This window comes from Leptonychotes weddellii, chromosome 4 (assembly GCF_054177405.1).
Source record: "Leptonychotes weddellii isolate Sample4059 chromosome 4, ASM5417740v2, whole genome shotgun sequence".
Classification (NCBI taxonomy): domain Eukaryota; kingdom Metazoa; phylum Chordata; class Mammalia; order Carnivora; family Phocidae; genus Leptonychotes; species Leptonychotes weddellii.
Window position 1 is genome coordinate 161,155,239 of NC_138372.1, and position 17,120 is coordinate 161,172,358.

Here is a 17,120-nt window from a genome sequence, read left to right on the forward strand (position 1 = left end):
CTTTAGGGGAAAGAGTGGAATTCTCCAGAGGAGGAGGAGAGAGGGGAAAGAAGAGGGAGAGAGAAAAGGGGTGAGTATAAGGTGAAAGGGGGGTGAACGGAATTCGGTGGCTCTCCAGAAATCAGTAAGGAAGGAAAATAACATTTATTGTGTGTCACTGACGGGACAGGGGTTTGAAAATGCGAATGCTACAAAAAGGTTTAACTACCAGCTTTAACACTAACATCCTCCCTCCCAAGCAGCTGAGGATGTAATGGTCCCACACTGCCTGGCAGGCTACAGGAAGGAAGAGGCAATGAGGACGGCCCAGGACCAGGGATAACATGAAGAAAGGGGGTGGGGAGCCATCTAAGGTCATATACCTGGTCAGGTGAGGTAGGCGTGTCCCACCCAGGAGTGTGGGACACCAAAGCCAGTTCTCCCCGCTACTCTGAGCTCCTGAGCCACGCTCACCCACAGGAGGCACCTGCCCATACTGTTCTTCAGGGCCAGGCTCTCCTCTCCCCTTGCAGTTAACAGCCAAGCATCCAGGCAGATGGGCTCGACACCGGGTAAGCCCCTCCTCAGTGCAGGGGATGCGATTAAAGGTGAGTAAGGCACAGTCCTTGCCCTCAAGAGCTCTCAGTCTTTAGAGGGCTCAGACCGAACTAGAGGATCATCGAGGACTGTGAGGAGGCCCGGGGGTGACAGGAAGGAGCAGAGCCCCTGGATGGTGAGGCTTGAGCTGAATCTTGAAGGAGATATCAGGGTTTACCGAGCATCTGGACAGAGAGGGGAGCAACATGTGAGGTCCAGAGGTGAGGCAGAAGCACGTGGAACCCACAGGAGAGGTTCTCAGTAACAAAAAGGAAATTTTAAGGTCTGTTGTACAGGAGAGAATGCCTTTTTAGTTCCAGACATTGTGCCATCAAAAACAACTTACGCTACATAATCCTGCTCATCTTCTGCCTGAAAGTGATACGTCCTGTTATCTGAAATACAAAGAAGAAAACAAGGGAAACTTTAGAAAGCAGAATACCTTCAGCTATAAAGTAAATTATGAAAGTTTCTGGGAAAAAAAAAAAACAACACAGCAAAAGTTTAGATTTTTAATATTATCTTATTTTTATACCATTTTGATTTAGCAGTTATACAATTCACTTTGTCAACATTATTTTTCTGAAGTGCAAGAGAAGTACAATAAAATACAGGCAAATACCAAACATCTGGCATTTCTTTTGAAAAAAAGGTGGAAAGGGGGATAGAGCCTATGGGATCAAAGTGGATGTCTCCACCAACTGGAGACTACCAGCTGGCAGTTCGGTATGTTATTTTTTCATTTTCAATGTGCCTTTTATTGTGTTACCTTTAAAAAAAATTACTTTTCTGAAATGATTCGTAGCTCACAGGGCAGCTCCGCCAAGTAGGCATACGCTGCCCCAGGCTGCTCATTGGCTGAATCAGGCTTCAGGGAGGAAGGACTTCGAACATGCTCAAGGTTCACCTTCAAGCTGCCCCCAGGTCAGGAGGGAACAGCCTAACGTGGATAGTTTGAGCAGCTGTACATAATAAGGCAGGCTCTTTCTTAAAATTCAGGATTTGCTAGAATGTTTCAACATATTCAGGTCAAACTAACCAGTCAATCACTACATGATTACTCCAGGTCAGGTACTCACACCCCTCATCTCCTTGAGAGAGAAAAAGAATGTTTGTCCAAGAACAGGCCATGCATAGTAGAGCCCAAGAGCCTTGGCTGAATCCAGTCCTTGGTTTACTGCTGTGTGACCTTGGGTAAGTCACTGAATGTCTCTGAGCCTCAGTTTTCTCTTCCATAAAATAGGAAACTGATAGGGCTTTTGTGAGGAGTGGCCATAATGTATATAAAGCACCTAGTACATATTAGTTGCTCAATGAGTGATGACAGTTATTAATAACCTACGGGCTCTCACTTCTTGGAGTTTTAGCTTTTTGGAGTCACAACTCCCAACTTTTTGTACTTCTTTCTCATCAATAACCTAGGAAATTTCTTGGTCATAAAAATCATGGGGACTCTGAACTTTAACAGATGCTGTGTAATCCAGGTTGGACTCCACCTAAAGGGTCTCATGACAGATTCAGTCCTTTGGGTTGAAACTGTTTTGGGGCTTCCATTCACACAACTACATCAGAAGGACTGCAAGGGGCAGGAGAGTACTTCTATGATCTGCACAGAGATCATGCACTTAAGCTGTTGGACAGCCCCACGGGGCTCTAGAGAGAAGGACGAATACTGAAGGTTAACGTGCAGGATTTCAGAATATAGGTGAGTCATTTTATTGGCATTACCATCCTCATCCTTTATAAAGAGGTGTCCCTTCAGCTACCAGGGTCCATAAGTGCCCCCTTGGGACCAGTGTAAGCACAGAAGTCAGTCTAGAGAACAGTCTTTCCCCACTCTCCGAAGACCATGAGGATACAGGCCATAGGTTGGGGGATGGGAGGGTCATTATGTGTCCTCATCACAAAAGAAAAGCACACGAGGACCCATGGATAAGAGAGTGATGGGATGCAGTTCTTCCCTTCATGAAGCAAGATGAGTTTTAAGGCCCTGTTTTGCAAGGATGAAACTCAGGGCATGGTTATAACTCCTGTATGCTTACGTGGCCCAGCTGCATTCTCAAGTCCATGCCAGAGATTCTTAACCACAGGTACACATCAGAATCACCTGGGGCTTCTTAAAAAATACTTGTCTGGGCTTCACAGCAAAGACTGTGATTCAGCAGATCTAAGAGAGAAATAGGGATGTATGTACAAAAATCTCTCCAAGGGGATAAAGCTGTGGGCTCATGGTCAAGAATTGGTCTAGTTTAATGTATGCATCTCAATTCGATTCTACTGCGGGTGGGATCTGACCCTGTCCTGCCTTCCCCCTGTGGGTGGGGCTCACTGTAAACGAAGAGGTCTGCTGCTTCCACGCCCAGAGATGGAGATGCACAGGGTCAGAAGCCACAGCAACCGACCGGGAGAGGAAGAGGACTCACGTGATATCAGGTCAAAAGACTTCTTGTCCTCGGCATTGGGTTTCACCTGGCAGGTGAGAAGGTTCAACTTAGCGGGTTGCCTGTTAGACTAAAAGAGAAAATGAGGGAGTTTATAAGTTGCACTGTCCCCTCACTCGCAGGGTCAACGCCCCGTGGGTCTGGCGCGCAGTTTCATGAGGTACCTGTGATGGAGTCTCATCTACCCCAGTAGAATTCTGCAGCTCGTTAAACAAGGACAAAAATCTTATACATGCTTTTTAACTGTACATAAACATCCCGGTGATTAATCAGAATAGAACCAAGATAATCCACCTCACTGGCACTGAAGAGTGGGCATGCTCGATGGAAACACACCTCTCTCAGCTTCCACACACCCAAGCATGAACAGTTGGTGCTCTCCATTCTGTATCTTACGGTGAAATGTAGCTGACTCAAAATGACCCCAGTAATCAATCGACCCAAACGTGATGTCTCAGCGATCCACAGATTTTAGTTGTAATGCAAAATTTAGTTCTTCTCTCAAATGTGCAAAGACAATTGACCTGTGAGACACTGCTTAATGAGACACTGCTTAATGAGCCCCAAAATCTGGAGAGAGGGAAAATATAATAAGGATTTCATATCATTTATCATCAGCAAATCTCTTGGTCACACATAGAATTCATTCAGGCCCTGCAGAATTTAGATAGGCATGCTAATTTAGGCTTTGCCCACATGGAGTCTTGCCACAGAATCACTCTGGTCAAAACTCTTTCTTGTCTCCTGCCTGTATTTGTCCAAGGTCACATGTTGGCTGGTGGCTGATGCCAGCATGCCTGCTTCGTGCAGGAACTGGCCAAGGCGTGAAATGTCTACGTGCCCAGGCTGGGCTTCACTTGAACACAAGCCTGCTGAAGGAAGCAACGGAACGCTCCAGTCCTGTATTCTTGCCTCAACCGATAGGTGATTCTGAAAATCCCCACGCCAGGACCATTTACACCCAAGGAACTTATGTTTTAGGGGAAAACAAGAGGGGGAGAGGGAAGGAAAAGGTCACACGTCAATGACCCAATCTCAAACCCCGAACAACAGGGATGGCACGTGACCAAGACAATTTCAATGACATGTTGCTCCTCTTACTCTCCATAACGGACACTAGGCAATTAAATTACCTTCCTGTGCTTGCTAAACCGTTTTTGAGATCCTCCTCCCTCTGGGATTTCAATGAGATTAGACCCAGAAAACAATGCCTCTTGTCCTGAATCTGTTCCAAAGCAAGCTGTCTGGGGGAGGAAGTGAGAGACCCCAAGGGACTTCATGTTTACGGCATGGATGTTTGACTCAGGCATGGACACCTGCCTTGAAGTCTCTTGCAGGACAGTTCTGCCTAAGAGGAACAAGCCCCTGGGAGAGGAGTCCTACACTACAGAACTGGCTGCCAAGCCCAGAAGGGGGAGGCGGAAGTTTGTAGGCCTTGCAAGTTGTTCTCAGAATGGACCTGGAGTTTAGTTTGCTACGGGCCTCAGGCTCCAAAACCCAGAGTTGCGGCCACAACTAGGATCCACCCCCGCCCCTCTCCCCCCCCCCCCCCACTGGAAAGGAAACTGTCTTACAGCTTATCCTTCTGAATGCTGGTTAAACTGGCTGCATTACCATACGAAAGACAATCACCTCGGACAGCCTGAACAGGTAGCAATCCCAGATCCCAGTTCACTGTGAGACTCTCCACAGAATACTGTATTCCAGTTCGGCATCCACATTTAAAGAAGAATGGAGAAAAGCTTAGGAAAGATCAAGAGATGATTAAAGGAGTGGAAAATGGGCACTTTGAAGACCGGCTGAAGGCACTATTTAGTTCCGAGGAAAGAAGACTAGGGAGTGATTTAATAACCATCCTTGAGAACATGAAAGGTGGTTATGGGGGAAAGCGGGACAGCTGTTTTCCATCTGCACAGATGAAGAAGAAATGCGCTCAAATCGTAGAAGATCTGAGCCAGACAGAAGGAAGAACTTCCCGCGCTTCAGATGATTACACATAATAAGAGGTTTCAGGTTTCTTACCCTAAGTCCAGGAATCTCTTGGAAAAACTTAAGAATTCTTTTTTAAAATTTATTTATATGACACAGAGAGAGCACAAGCAGGGGGAGCAGCAGAGGGAGAGGGAGAGGGAGAAGCAGGCTCTCCGCTGAGCTGGGAGCCAGATGCGGGGGCTCGATCCCAGGACCCTGGGATCATGACCTGAGCCGAAGGCAGACGCTTAACCGACTGAGCCACCCAGGTGCCCCAAAACTTAAGAATTTTTTAGACACTGTTCACGTTTGAATGTAGCAGAAGATTAACTAGATGATTTTTTCTCTCCAAATCCACGTTACTCCAGCGTTTCTGAATAACCTCACCAACAGATACAATCAAGGAACAGATACAACATTTTCAGAAAGAAAAAAAATACTTAGTATTAACTGTATTCAGAAAAGTTAAACAGCACCATTCACCTCTCATTTCTAAGCATGGACTACCTCAGAGTATACATTACCAGAAAGCTTCTGATGATAAGGGTCCTAAACAGTTGGCCCACAACTCCAATCATGATGACATAGAATACTTATTCCCTTGGTATTTTGTCAAGCCTACTGGTCTGACATTTGCCACATCAACACGCACTGCATTTGATACAGGTGCATCTTGCCTACATACAGTGTTCTTCCCCCAAATGCCAGTGAGACACCTGGCAAATGACCTATCACGCCAAGTGTGAATCTGAGGAGCAAAGAACACAATTTCTGACTGCTGAAGCAGCCAACGTGGCCAGTACCAAGCCCACAAATGCCAGAACATAGAGCAGTATGCTCAACCAAAGTCCTCAGACCAAGGCCCCAGAAGGCTCAGGAATCACTGGAGTAATACTAGAAACCCAGATTTGTATAACTTACCAAAATTTCAAAGCACTTTCTCAATATTTAGTACTAATTTATAGGTATATTGATTAAAAAAGGTATAAGCTTCCTGGCATTTTGGCAGACTAAAATCAAAGTAAGACTGAGTGACTTGCCCTGGGCTACATCTCTGTGTACAGTTGAGGAAATGCTTTCATATTGTTTAAGTAAAGGAAAGAAAAAAAGCAATGAAAGCATGTATTTACTGAGTCCTTACTGCTGATGATTCCTACCAGGCTCAGGATAAAAACCCCAGTCTGTACGAAGACTCCAAGAACTGCTTCCAGGCTCCTCCGGACCAGCTCCTGCCACTGGACCTGCAGCTCCCCCTGCTGGGCGGTGACGAGCCCAGGCCTCCCTCCCTCCCGCGGTTCACACCCCTGCCGCCCTTCCTACAGCTGCAGGCTCTCTCCCTCCCTCTCTTCAGGTCTCTCAAAATCAGCACCTCCTCAGAGATGGCCTGACCAGCGACTTTCCATCCCTTTTACACCGGCTCTGTTGGTCTTCCTGGATCTTATTACTCTTATTTCCTTCACCTCTTTCTTCCCGCTAAGGGCACACACTTTTCTGTTCACTAAAATGGGCCTGGCATCATACAGCAGGCGCTCAATAAATGTTTTATGAAATGAATGAAAGCATTCCAGTTGCCTTACATACACCATCTGATGTACTAGCAACTGTGAGGGAAGTCATTTTAGTTTCTTATCCTAAGTGAGATGAAGAGGCAGAGGCGCAGGGAGGCTAACTAATGTCCCTAAAATCTCCCAGTAAGGAGATGGCAGAGCCTGGAGCAGACCCCAGGTCTGAGCGGACCAAAGTTCCACTCCTCCTCCTGCTTCCACCATGCGGCACGGTCTCAGGAAGCAGCCAGAAGCCCTAGCACACGGAAGAACATCTCCTTCTGAGAAGAGTAAGGGTTAGAAACAGAGAGCCAGGATGCCCAAGATTCACTTCTACTTTCATGTCTTCTCAGGGCATTTGATTTTCTCCCAGTTACTTTTGTAACTGACGAGAAATTTTAGAAGCCTATTTGAAATACCTGTTTACTTATTTATTTAGCTAAATAGTAAAGCCTCTGCAACATTCCAAGCACATACGGAAAGCACTCTGTGCCATCAAGCAGCTACGGGAAGCAGACCGAGGCCCGGACCTAGAATGTGTGCTGCCTGACCGGGGTGTGGCCCACAGAGGAGGGGGAGTATGAACAAGGCAGGGGGGTGGGGACAGTGAGGAGGAGCAGGTGAATGCACCTGGGGGGTAAGAGGAGACCAGCGCGGCAGTGATGCCCAGGGGGAGGAGGGGAGTGGGGGAGAACCGCCTGTCAGGCTAAGGGGCTCACATTCCCACCCCAGTGGCTCTGGCAATCTAGTGAAGGGTCCGTCTGAGGAGTGAGCACATACATGTGCATTCAGGGGGGTGCTTGGGGGAGACGGCGGAGACTGCAAGATTGATGAGCAATGATGGGGGCCTGAATCAAAGCTACAGTCATGGTACTGCGGGCTGGGGACTCAAGATACTGCCAAAAAAGTGAGACTTTTAATCAATGATTCCAAAAGTGACCTCTATATAGGAAGTGCATCACCAGTCCAGGCACCTGGGATGGTGAGTGGAGGGAAGGCTGCGCTGTGCCTGTGGGGTCTGCTTTGAAGCAGCATCTTTCAACAGCTACTGGTGCTTCTATTCCAAATACAGGTCTGACGGGTTTCAAAACTGAACGTTTTACGGCTCTGTTCCCTGAAACTCTGAGACTTGTCCTCTTACAGATTTCACTTTTCATTACAAGAACAATATTGACTGAAGAAACACTAGGGGACACAGACAGTGTGAAGAAGAAACTGAACACTACCTGGTAATTTCACTTTTATACCCAGACACTGTTGTTAATACACTGACTTCAACAAGATGTGTGTGTGTATGTTTGTGTGTGTGAGAGAGAGGGAGGGAGAGAGATGTCTGTTTTAAAAAATCACGGGTCAGTTCAAGTTGCATATATTGTTTTGCAAACTGTTTTTTTTCGATTAACAATATACACAGATGTGTTCATTTTACACACACACACAGAGACACACACACACGGCAAGACCACCCTCGAGTTTTTCATTTTTGAAAATGTTCCAACTAGGGAAGCTCCGAACACATTCCATGAGCAGAAGTGATGAAGATATTATCCCTCTGACATAATGCTCTGCCACTCAAAACAGAAAATGCTGTTCAGCTAGGAAAATCATCAGATGTGTAAGTAGAAATGCATGTAGAAACGGAATGAGTCAACTCTGATTAACGTTTCTGCGTCTCCGGGAAGAAAACAAACACCACGCATTTGTCCTCAAACAGTTCAGTGTGCACCACGGTGAAATGTTTTTGCTGGAAGTGTGAAGTTGTTAATGCAGGCTTATTTCTCTGTTAGCAGGAAACAGCTTCTAATGGAATTAGTATCCAGGAATGAAATTATTTCCCTCCATCATCCTACTGAATGGCTCTGCTTCACAAACGAGAAGTGAACATCATTTTTACTTGGGTGATAAGCCTGACCCCGCCAGGCTGAGGCCGTTTTGTGGAAAGAGGTAAAAATAATAAAGCTCCCTTCACTTTCTCTGCTAATAGTTGGTAATAAGGGTGTTCTGATCATTATGGTCATTTCAAACTTTCTGTTCTCTCAGTATTTATTTAGACACCTACTCTGCCCTAGAGGGACACATATATTTGGCATGCAGTCAATAACCACAATCACCCTCCAGCAAGATATTAGGTACATACTGAATACCTACCACCTTGCAGAGAGATCTTATCTCTAATATTTTAGTACATTAAAACTACTGCTTTTTAGAAAGTATTTGTTTATTTGGGGGCAAGGTAACAGTGTTCATTTACTGGGCACCTAATAAACTGCTAGGTATTTTTGTAAATTTTATTATGCAATTCTTGCAATAACCCCAATAGCTGGGTACTGCTATGTACCCATTTCACAGATGAGGAAACCGAGGGTCAGGAAGGCGAAAGTAAACTGACCAATATTTTATAGAAAGTAAAAAAGCAAAGCTGAGATTTGAACAAATTCCTTCCCAGAGCCTTTCCCATTTATCAAGCTGTTCCCTTGTCAAGGCAAGCCCTTGGGACATTTACATAGTAAGTGAAAACATCTTTCTTGCTTTGTTCTTCCTATCCTGGAATGGCCAGTTCTCTTACTTCCCTCCAAATCACTTAATACTTCTGTTGAGAAATCCTGCCCATTCTGGACATATTCCACGTTCCAAAATTACTATCTTGTGGCTACAATGAAAGCTCTCCTCCCCTTTAGTTGTCCTTCATATAGCTTAGGGGAGGAGGGGATCATCTAACTAGTAATTACTGAAGTACTTCATTCTAGAGTGTGCATGACTTAACCATCCCAACCATTTACACCACAGTACTCATTTCCGGTTGGCAGAATATATGTGTGAGAAAGATATATTTGAATATGCAGATATTCTTTTTTTCCACCAAGATTTTATTTATTTATTTGAGAGAAAGAGAGAGAGAATGAGCAGGCAGATGGACCAAGGGAGAGGGAGAAGCAGACTCCCCACTGAGCAGGGAGCCCAACATGGGACTCAATCCCAGGACCCTGGGATCATGACCTGAGCTGAAGGCAGACTCTTAACTGCTTATCCGACTGAGCCACCCAGGCCCCCTGTGAATATGCAGATATTCTTGAAAATCTCTTACTGCGGCAGGAACTCTTCATTTTACTTTTGAGAGCATGTGCTATAATGTAAATTAAAAAAAAGTTTAGGGGCATCTGGTGGCTCAGTCGTTAAGCGTCTGCCTTCGGCTCAGGTCATGATCCCAGCGTCCTGGGATCGAGCCCCGCATCGGGCTCCCTGCTTGGCAGGAAGCCTGCTTCTCCCTCTCCTGCTCCCCCTGCTTGTGTTCCCTCTCTCGCTGTGTCTCTCTCTGTCAAATAAATAAATAAAATCTTTAAAAAAAAAAAAAGTTTATCAGGGCTTCTGATAAGGGGGGGCTGATGTTACTGTTACTGCAATTGACGAACATGCTGGACATTACTCCATTTACTAATTTCTACAAGGGTCTCCTACTTGCCAGATATAGAATTTGGGCCAGCAAAAACCTTAAATTTTTAAATTTTTATTAGTTTTAAAAGATTTTATTTATTTTAGAGAGAGAGCGAGCGAGTGGGAGAAGGGGCAGAGGGAGAGGGAGAACCTCAAGCACACTCCCCACTAAGCACGGAGCCTGACTCGGAACTCCGTCTCACAACCCTGAGATCACGACCTGAGCTGAAATCAAGTCAGATACTCAACCGACTGAGCCACCCAGGCGCCCCATGGGCCAGCACAAGAACTTTTCAACTCTCTGATTTCCCATGTAACCATAGTAACCACTGTAATCCATGGCTTGTTAACCAACCTGAACTTGTAAACCAAATACCTTTTAAAATAATTCTACAAAATGCAGTAATTTGATGATAAAACATCTGAGCCATAGGCTATATTTTTAAAAAAGTATTCTCATTACATTTTATAAAAAAAATGGGCAGTGAGGAGCTGAGGCAAACATTTAGAACAGATTTCTACTGCCCTACATATAAACGGCTGGTAATTAAAATGAGGGCAGTATCAGCGTCTTGACAATCACACAGAACTCGTACCAGATACTGTTCTAAGTGTTTTCACATATATTTACATGTTTAATCTGCACAACCACCCTAAAATAAGTACCACTTATTATCACCCCCACTTCACAGATGGTGAAACCAAAGGCACAAAAGGGTGAAGTAACTTTGCCTTAAGGTCATGGCTAGCAGAATGTTAGGTGAAAGTAAAATGTTTATAAGGACTCCCTTATTTCTTATCCTGGGGAGGGTGGGGTGGGGAGTAACATGTAAACCAACTAATTTCAGACCATAGGTGTTTTGTTTTATACCTTCAAATTTGTAAGACCAGAACTTTCTTTAGTCCTTTTACCTTTTAAGAACCAGTCACATTCACTGCAACCAAACGGGCACACTTGCTGAATCCGTGGGCTCTAAACCAATGAGATTTTACTCCACTCACTTTTCTGCTGAAATTCCAGTCATACTGGAAGCACAGAGAATGACCCCCGAATACTGTGTAGGCTCAGCCCTCACAAGCTGCAAGACTGGTGCTTCTGATCTGTAACCTCTTTTACATTTGAATTCAATTTCACCCCCTCTTCTTCATCTAAGACACCAGTTCTTTGGAGGAGCTCCCTCCAAGCTCCTCACACGAAGCAGACTTATTTGGCAGTTCCTCAAATCCTAGACAGCATCAGCACCGCGAGGCCCTTGTGCCTCTGGAAGATTTGCCAGGAGGAACTGAGGGTCCGATGCTTGCTGGTTTTTGAAGCCACGATGAGAGACTGCCCCAAATACCTGGTTTTCAGGGGTGCCCGGGTGGCTCAGCTGGTTAAGCGTCTATTGATTTTGGCTCAGGGTGTGATCTCAGGATCGTGAGATCGAGCCCCATCTTGGGCTCCGCACTGGGTGTAGAGCCTGCTTGGGATTCTCTCTCCTTCTACACTCCTCCACCCCCCACTCCCTGCTCCTGTGAACGCTCTCTAAAAAAAAAATACCTGGCTTTCATGGAGCCACACTTTGGGGAACTGAGGCTCCTGCCCATTTGTCTGGAGTAATGCAATATTTTGTTAATTTACAAAGGCAATTTATTCATACTATGAGGTACATGGTAGAATGGAGGAACAATCCATAATTTTGGAGACAATCTGACCGGGCTTTGGGTCTAGGCCCAGCCATCCACTAACAGCCATGAGCAAGTAGCTTCGCCCTCCTGAGTTCAAGTCTTCTCATCACAAAGAAGGAAAACGATGCCGCTTTGCTGTGATAATGAACCAAGGCAATGTCTGGTGCCCCTCTTCCAAGTGGCAGGTAGTACAAGCTCTGGAATTCAACTTCTTGGGTTCGAATCTGGCTCTAGCACCTGGTGGTTAAGGGACTTCCAGACTTTTGTCCCTTTAAGTGGAGGTAACAGCAACTACCTTGGAAGGGTGTCATAAAAATTAAGTGGGAAAACCTACATAAAGCACCTAGCATGTAGTGTGTGCTCAATGTTAGTTACTATTTTTAGGCTAATGATTTCCGAGATATTTCTTCTAATGGGGTCCACATAGCTGATATATAAACCTCTATGTTGCCAACTTCTCTCTAGAGTAAAGCAGTATTCCTTGTTAAAATGGAAGCACTTCTTGGAGAGCTACCCATTAAAATCACTCAGGTTCAAGTAGAACAGCAAATCTTGTCTGACAGGAGGGTCACGCAGGGTGAACTGGGGGCTGTGGGCCCTGGTTGGGGTGGGGTGGGGATGCGGGAATAGAGAGAGCCCAGGGAAATGTGAAGACACAGAGCATGCAAACGGAGTGGGGGTGAGGGGACTCCAGGAAGACACAGAGCAACCCGAGGAGGGGGTCAGAGCTGTTTCCAGAAATGCTTGGGACTCAGGCTATGGAGACCTGCCCTCTGTTGATTTTACTGCTTCGTTCCTGAACAGGACCCTCGGCTAGGATAAAGAAGCATGTGGTGAGAATCAGACTTCACAATGGCTGAGTTATAAATGAGGTCTACAAGCCAGCTCACACACTTTGCAAAAGTCCTTGCGATTTGCTGCAGACATCTACAGACCTCTATGTAAGAACCCACCCCCTGGTCCCTCTGAATTGTAACACCAGCTAATGAGGCATGGGCTCAGTGCCTCTTCACCCAGGAAGCAATCCTTGGGCTTCACCTCTAGGCCAATGAAATTAGAGCCTTTGGGGGTAGAACCTGATGGTTCTTCTGTGCTATCAGGGCTGAGAATCACTGGGTTCATTTAGCCAATTGCAGCTTCTTCCAAGTTCATTTAGATGCAAGCCACAGGAATTTGCATCTGAGATAAACTCTATACTGTTGCTGCTAATATATCATCTTGGGATTCAAATACAGTAAAAATTCCTGTTCAATGTATTGGCATTATAAATAACCTGTTAAGACATAACCCGATATGGGCACCTGGGTGGCACAGTCGGTTAAGTGTCTGCCTTCGGCTCAGGTCATGATCCCAGGGTCCTGGGACTGAGTCCCGCATCGGGCTTCCTGCTCAGCGGGAGTCTGCTTCTCCCTCTCACTCTGTGTTCTTCCTCTCTCTCAAATAAATAAATAAAATCTTTAAAAAAAAATGTAACCAGATATATTTCTAAACATACATTTCATGGAACTTGGATTTGGGAAGTCCTCTAATAAACATCGATGTCTTTGGTTCTGCATTTGCAATGTGGCAGAGGTCCAGAGAGATATTCCACAGCGACCCCCTGAGTTTTGGAAACAGTGGTACTTATTTTATATGTCCATATAACATCACCTGCACTGGAACAACGGGGTTTCTTCTGCGAGTGACCATGACAATTAGGACTCAACACCAGCGCTGGGTGGAACCTGAGGCTGCATTTTGAACTTAATTTATAGAAGTCAGCTCTGGTCTGTAAAGAAAAGGGAATGGGATGAGGGTGCCCTCTCACAAGGACAGGAGGGTGAGGAGCTGGCTGATCAGGTGAAGAAAAATGGCACCATCTAAAGCTGATGGAGGAGACATAAAACAGAATTATCAGCCAAGCGGGGGAGAGAGCAATTCAAATAGAGAATTACAGTAATAGTGGTTCAGGATATCATTATGTCTTTTTTTTTTTTTTTTAATGGTTCTTGCTTAATTGGAACTTCTGCTATATCAACCATAAAACAGTTTTTAAGTTCCTCCTTGAATGCTCTTTTTTAAGCACCCAGAATAAATAGATTAACAATAGCTTTCAAAGAATGTGTTATTTAAGCCTCCAAACGACTCTTCAAACACAGTAAGGAAAGTGATACCATTTCCACCCACACTGACTTCTCTTGGGTTCCCTGAACGTGCTTTCTGGGCTCAGGAGTGGGGACCCTCCTCTGTCCTCTACCAGCACTGCCCCTCCCCAGCTTTACCGCTATCTGCTCACCAAAGCCTTCCCTGGCCACACAGAGGTAGCTAGCTGCCCCTTCATTTTCTACCCCAGCATCCTGCTCACTTCTCTTCAAGCACTTAGCCCTGGGTCACTCCAAGCTCCAAGAGCCTGGGGCCATTGATTCATCCCTGCTTCTCTAGCACGCGGCCCAGGGGCTGCTTGGAATCAATGAAATGTTTAATGAGTAAATTATACCCATTTTACACTGGATAAAATGGAGGCTCCAAAGGCTTATGTAATTCATCAAAAGTCCTACAGCTTGTTCAGGGGTTTGAGCTCAGGACTCATGGGCTCCCAGGTTTGTCCTTTGACAATTCAGTGTTGATTCTAATCTCTTGGAGAGAGGAAAATACTCTCTTGCAGTGACAATGGGGACAAAGACATGGAATTGGGTGGAATCCAGCATAGCCTCAGAACACCATAAAGGCTGATCACCGAAACCTGTTGTTAAACCTACGGCAAGGAAGGGGGCGCTCCCCTGTGTGCGTTGCCTTGTACATCTGCAGCAATTTGAAAATTTAATATTTTAAAAAATCAGTCTTCAGATCCAAAGACAAATTCACGGACACTTGTAATACCTTTACGATCAGGGCTCCCTGTTTCCCCCTTCCGGGAAACCGTTTCAGACTTCTTTACTCTAAGACCTTATGGTGATTCAAGGATAAGATAAGGGGTTTCTTTCTCCAAAGAACTATTATTCAAGAAACTTTCAAAGATCTAACAAGTTGGCATCGGAGGAAAGGCCTATTCATGTACTAGAAAGAGTAGAGGCTTCAGGGTTTGAAAACTGGTCCAGCTGTTTACGAATTGCAGAACCCTAGGCATGGGATTTAATCTCCCTGGCCCTTTTTCTTCTATACAAAGCAGGTTTACTCAAAAGTATTCATTGAACACTAACTGTATGTCAGGCAGTGTGCTAGGTACTAGGAGATCAAAGATAAACAGTTTCCACCTCCTCGGAACTTGCAGACTAGTGCAAAGTAAAGACAGGGACACCTGTCTTGTAGGGTTAGCTTGGCACACGGAGTGCTGGGCATGCTCTAAGTGACCCGTGAACAGTGGTCATCTTTCTCTTTTCAACCTGTTATATAGACTGTAACGTGACACTGAGGTTAATAAATTCAGCAAGTAAGGGTTTTTGAAAAACAAAACTTCTATTTTTGACATTAATTTTTCAGGATTATTACAAGTAATACTCCAACTGTAATTCTTATATATTCTTTGATAATTTATTATTTTCATTGTATACTACAATGCTGAAGGTAAAAAGGGCAAACAAACAATTCTATAAAAATTTATTTATGATAGTTTAGGGGCTTGAATAAACTACCTTTTTTTTTTTAAAAGATTTTATTTATTTATTTGACAGAGAGAGAGAGAGAGAGCACAAGCAGGGGGAGCAGCAGACAGAGGGAGAGGGAGAAGCAGGCTTCCCGCTGAGCCGGAAGCCTGATGCGGGGCTCGATCCCAGGACCGGTCCTGGGATCATGACCTGAGCCGAAGGCAGACGCTTAACTGACTGAGCCACCCAGGCGCCCTGATATAAACTACTTTGTCCTGAAGCTTTGAGGCTGGTTGAAATGTTTGCCAGAGCTTCCTTAGAATTGGTATTTTGAAACTAAAGCATTTTATACCTTGCTCAGAACACACTAGATGGCCCATAAATGGAAGCCACTACCCTAATAGCGAATTCAGAGATTCTCACGGAATCTGATCTTCATAGTGATGTATTACTTTGAATAGTAAATAAAAAAAATATAGGTCTTTCAACAGACACATGTAAAGCAATGAATTTGCAGATGAACTCTTGTAGGGCTGGCTGCCTACCTTGCAGGCGTGCAGAGAAATGCATTTCTTCCTAGAACAGTAAGCTGGGGAGATGACTGGCCCCTGGAGCAGATCAGTCATGAATGGTCAATCCAACAGACCATGCCTCATCAATCTAAATGCATGCTCAACCCTCTCCTGAGTCACTTTGATAGGTGACACCAACTAGGGCCCTTCAAGTGGGACAAATTCCCATGTGTTAAGGGGTCCCAAACAAAGGCCCTAAGTTTTGTGAAAACAAAGGTTCTTTTACTCACTTTTCCAAAGATGATTCAATCCCATGTTTTCCAGTGGAAACTGCTGGCCTTGATTTTCAACTGGATTCTGAGCAATCAATAGTGTTTGCAAAGTCAGGAAAAGTGGCTATCGAGACCTTTCTCTGGGAGCAGGGGTGGGACTATAGGTGATGTAACTGGCAGCAAAAAAGTGTGGCCCAAAGCCAGTGACAAGTGGGGAAAAGAATAACACAAATCAGTGGGAGAGAATCCCAAGTTAGGTGGAGAAACCCATTTACTCTTGGGGCTGCTCCGGGTGCAGGAGAAGTGGACCCACAATTTCCAATGTTTGTAGCAAGAGAGCCTGCCTGTTGACAGATTTCAGTCTTGCCAGGATAGCCAATGAGGTCATGCTAACAGCAATGACTCCTTTTAACTGGATGCCCACACCCAGCCCATTATCTCATTTAATCCTCACTATCATTTTTATGAGTTAAATACTTTTCTCAAGGTCACACAGTAAATGACAAAGGCAGGATTCAGGCTCAGATCTGACAGATGCCACAGTCCTTTCTCATGCCACTAAGCAAGGTAGCTGATGTGATCTTTGTTGTTGATTAGAGCCTTAATAAAGCACTGACACAGCTGACTAGGCCACAGCTATGCGTATGGCAGGAAGGAAAAAGGGAGGGTGGAAGAGAATTTATTTTTTATTTTTAGCAATGACCACCACTGACTCAACTCCTTGCCTTCCACCACAGGTTCTTAAGAAAGGCAAGTAGATGGGACATGATAAGGTCATAACTTGTCGAGATGCTTATCGAGGATGGTCAGAGCCAGACAAATCTAAGGGAAGAAGAGAGTAAAGAGAGGGAACATGTAGCAAATCTTTGACTGAAAACTCCTAATCTACATAAAGTCAAATGGTCAGAAATTTTCACTGTAGTGTATTTAACCTGAAGAATATTCCCTGGGGGTGGAGGAGCTTCCCTGGGTCTTTTCTGGTTTTTGTCTCTGCTCACATACTGGATCCAACTCAGAGTCACACCACGTAGACCTGACTCAGTTAATGAAGTCAGACAACAATCCGACACGACTCTGGCTCAGGAGAGCTGAGTGAAGACAGGCACAGTCACAGCCAGGCAACCGGTGAACTCGTGCTCTG

The 17,120-nt window shown here is 45.1% G+C and overlaps 1 protein-coding gene and 1 long non-coding RNA gene across 2 annotated transcripts in view; both read right to left on the reverse strand.

Moving 5' to 3' along the window:
* Nucleotides 1-17,120, reverse strand: part of ASAP1 (ArfGAP with SH3 domain, ankyrin repeat and PH domain 1) — a 331,802-nt gene that overhangs the window by 54,129 nt on the left and 260,553 nt on the right. Inside the window, exons 13-14 of the mRNA XM_081817140.1 lie at nucleotides 3,000-3,087; nucleotides 923-971 (exon numbers count right to left, since the gene is read on the reverse strand). Of these exons, the coding sequence (XP_081673266.1) occupies nucleotides 923-971; nucleotides 3,000-3,087 (137 nt within the window). The remainder of the gene's footprint in view (nucleotides 1-922; nucleotides 972-2,999; nucleotides 3,088-17,120) is intronic.
* Nucleotides 10,748-17,114, reverse strand: LOC145720985 (uncharacterized). Its single transcript, XR_014144431.1, has 2 exons — nucleotides 14,902-17,114; nucleotides 10,748-14,868 (listed from the first exon to the last, which is right to left on the reverse strand). It is a non-coding gene; the product is annotated as an uncharacterized LOC145720985 (long non-coding RNA).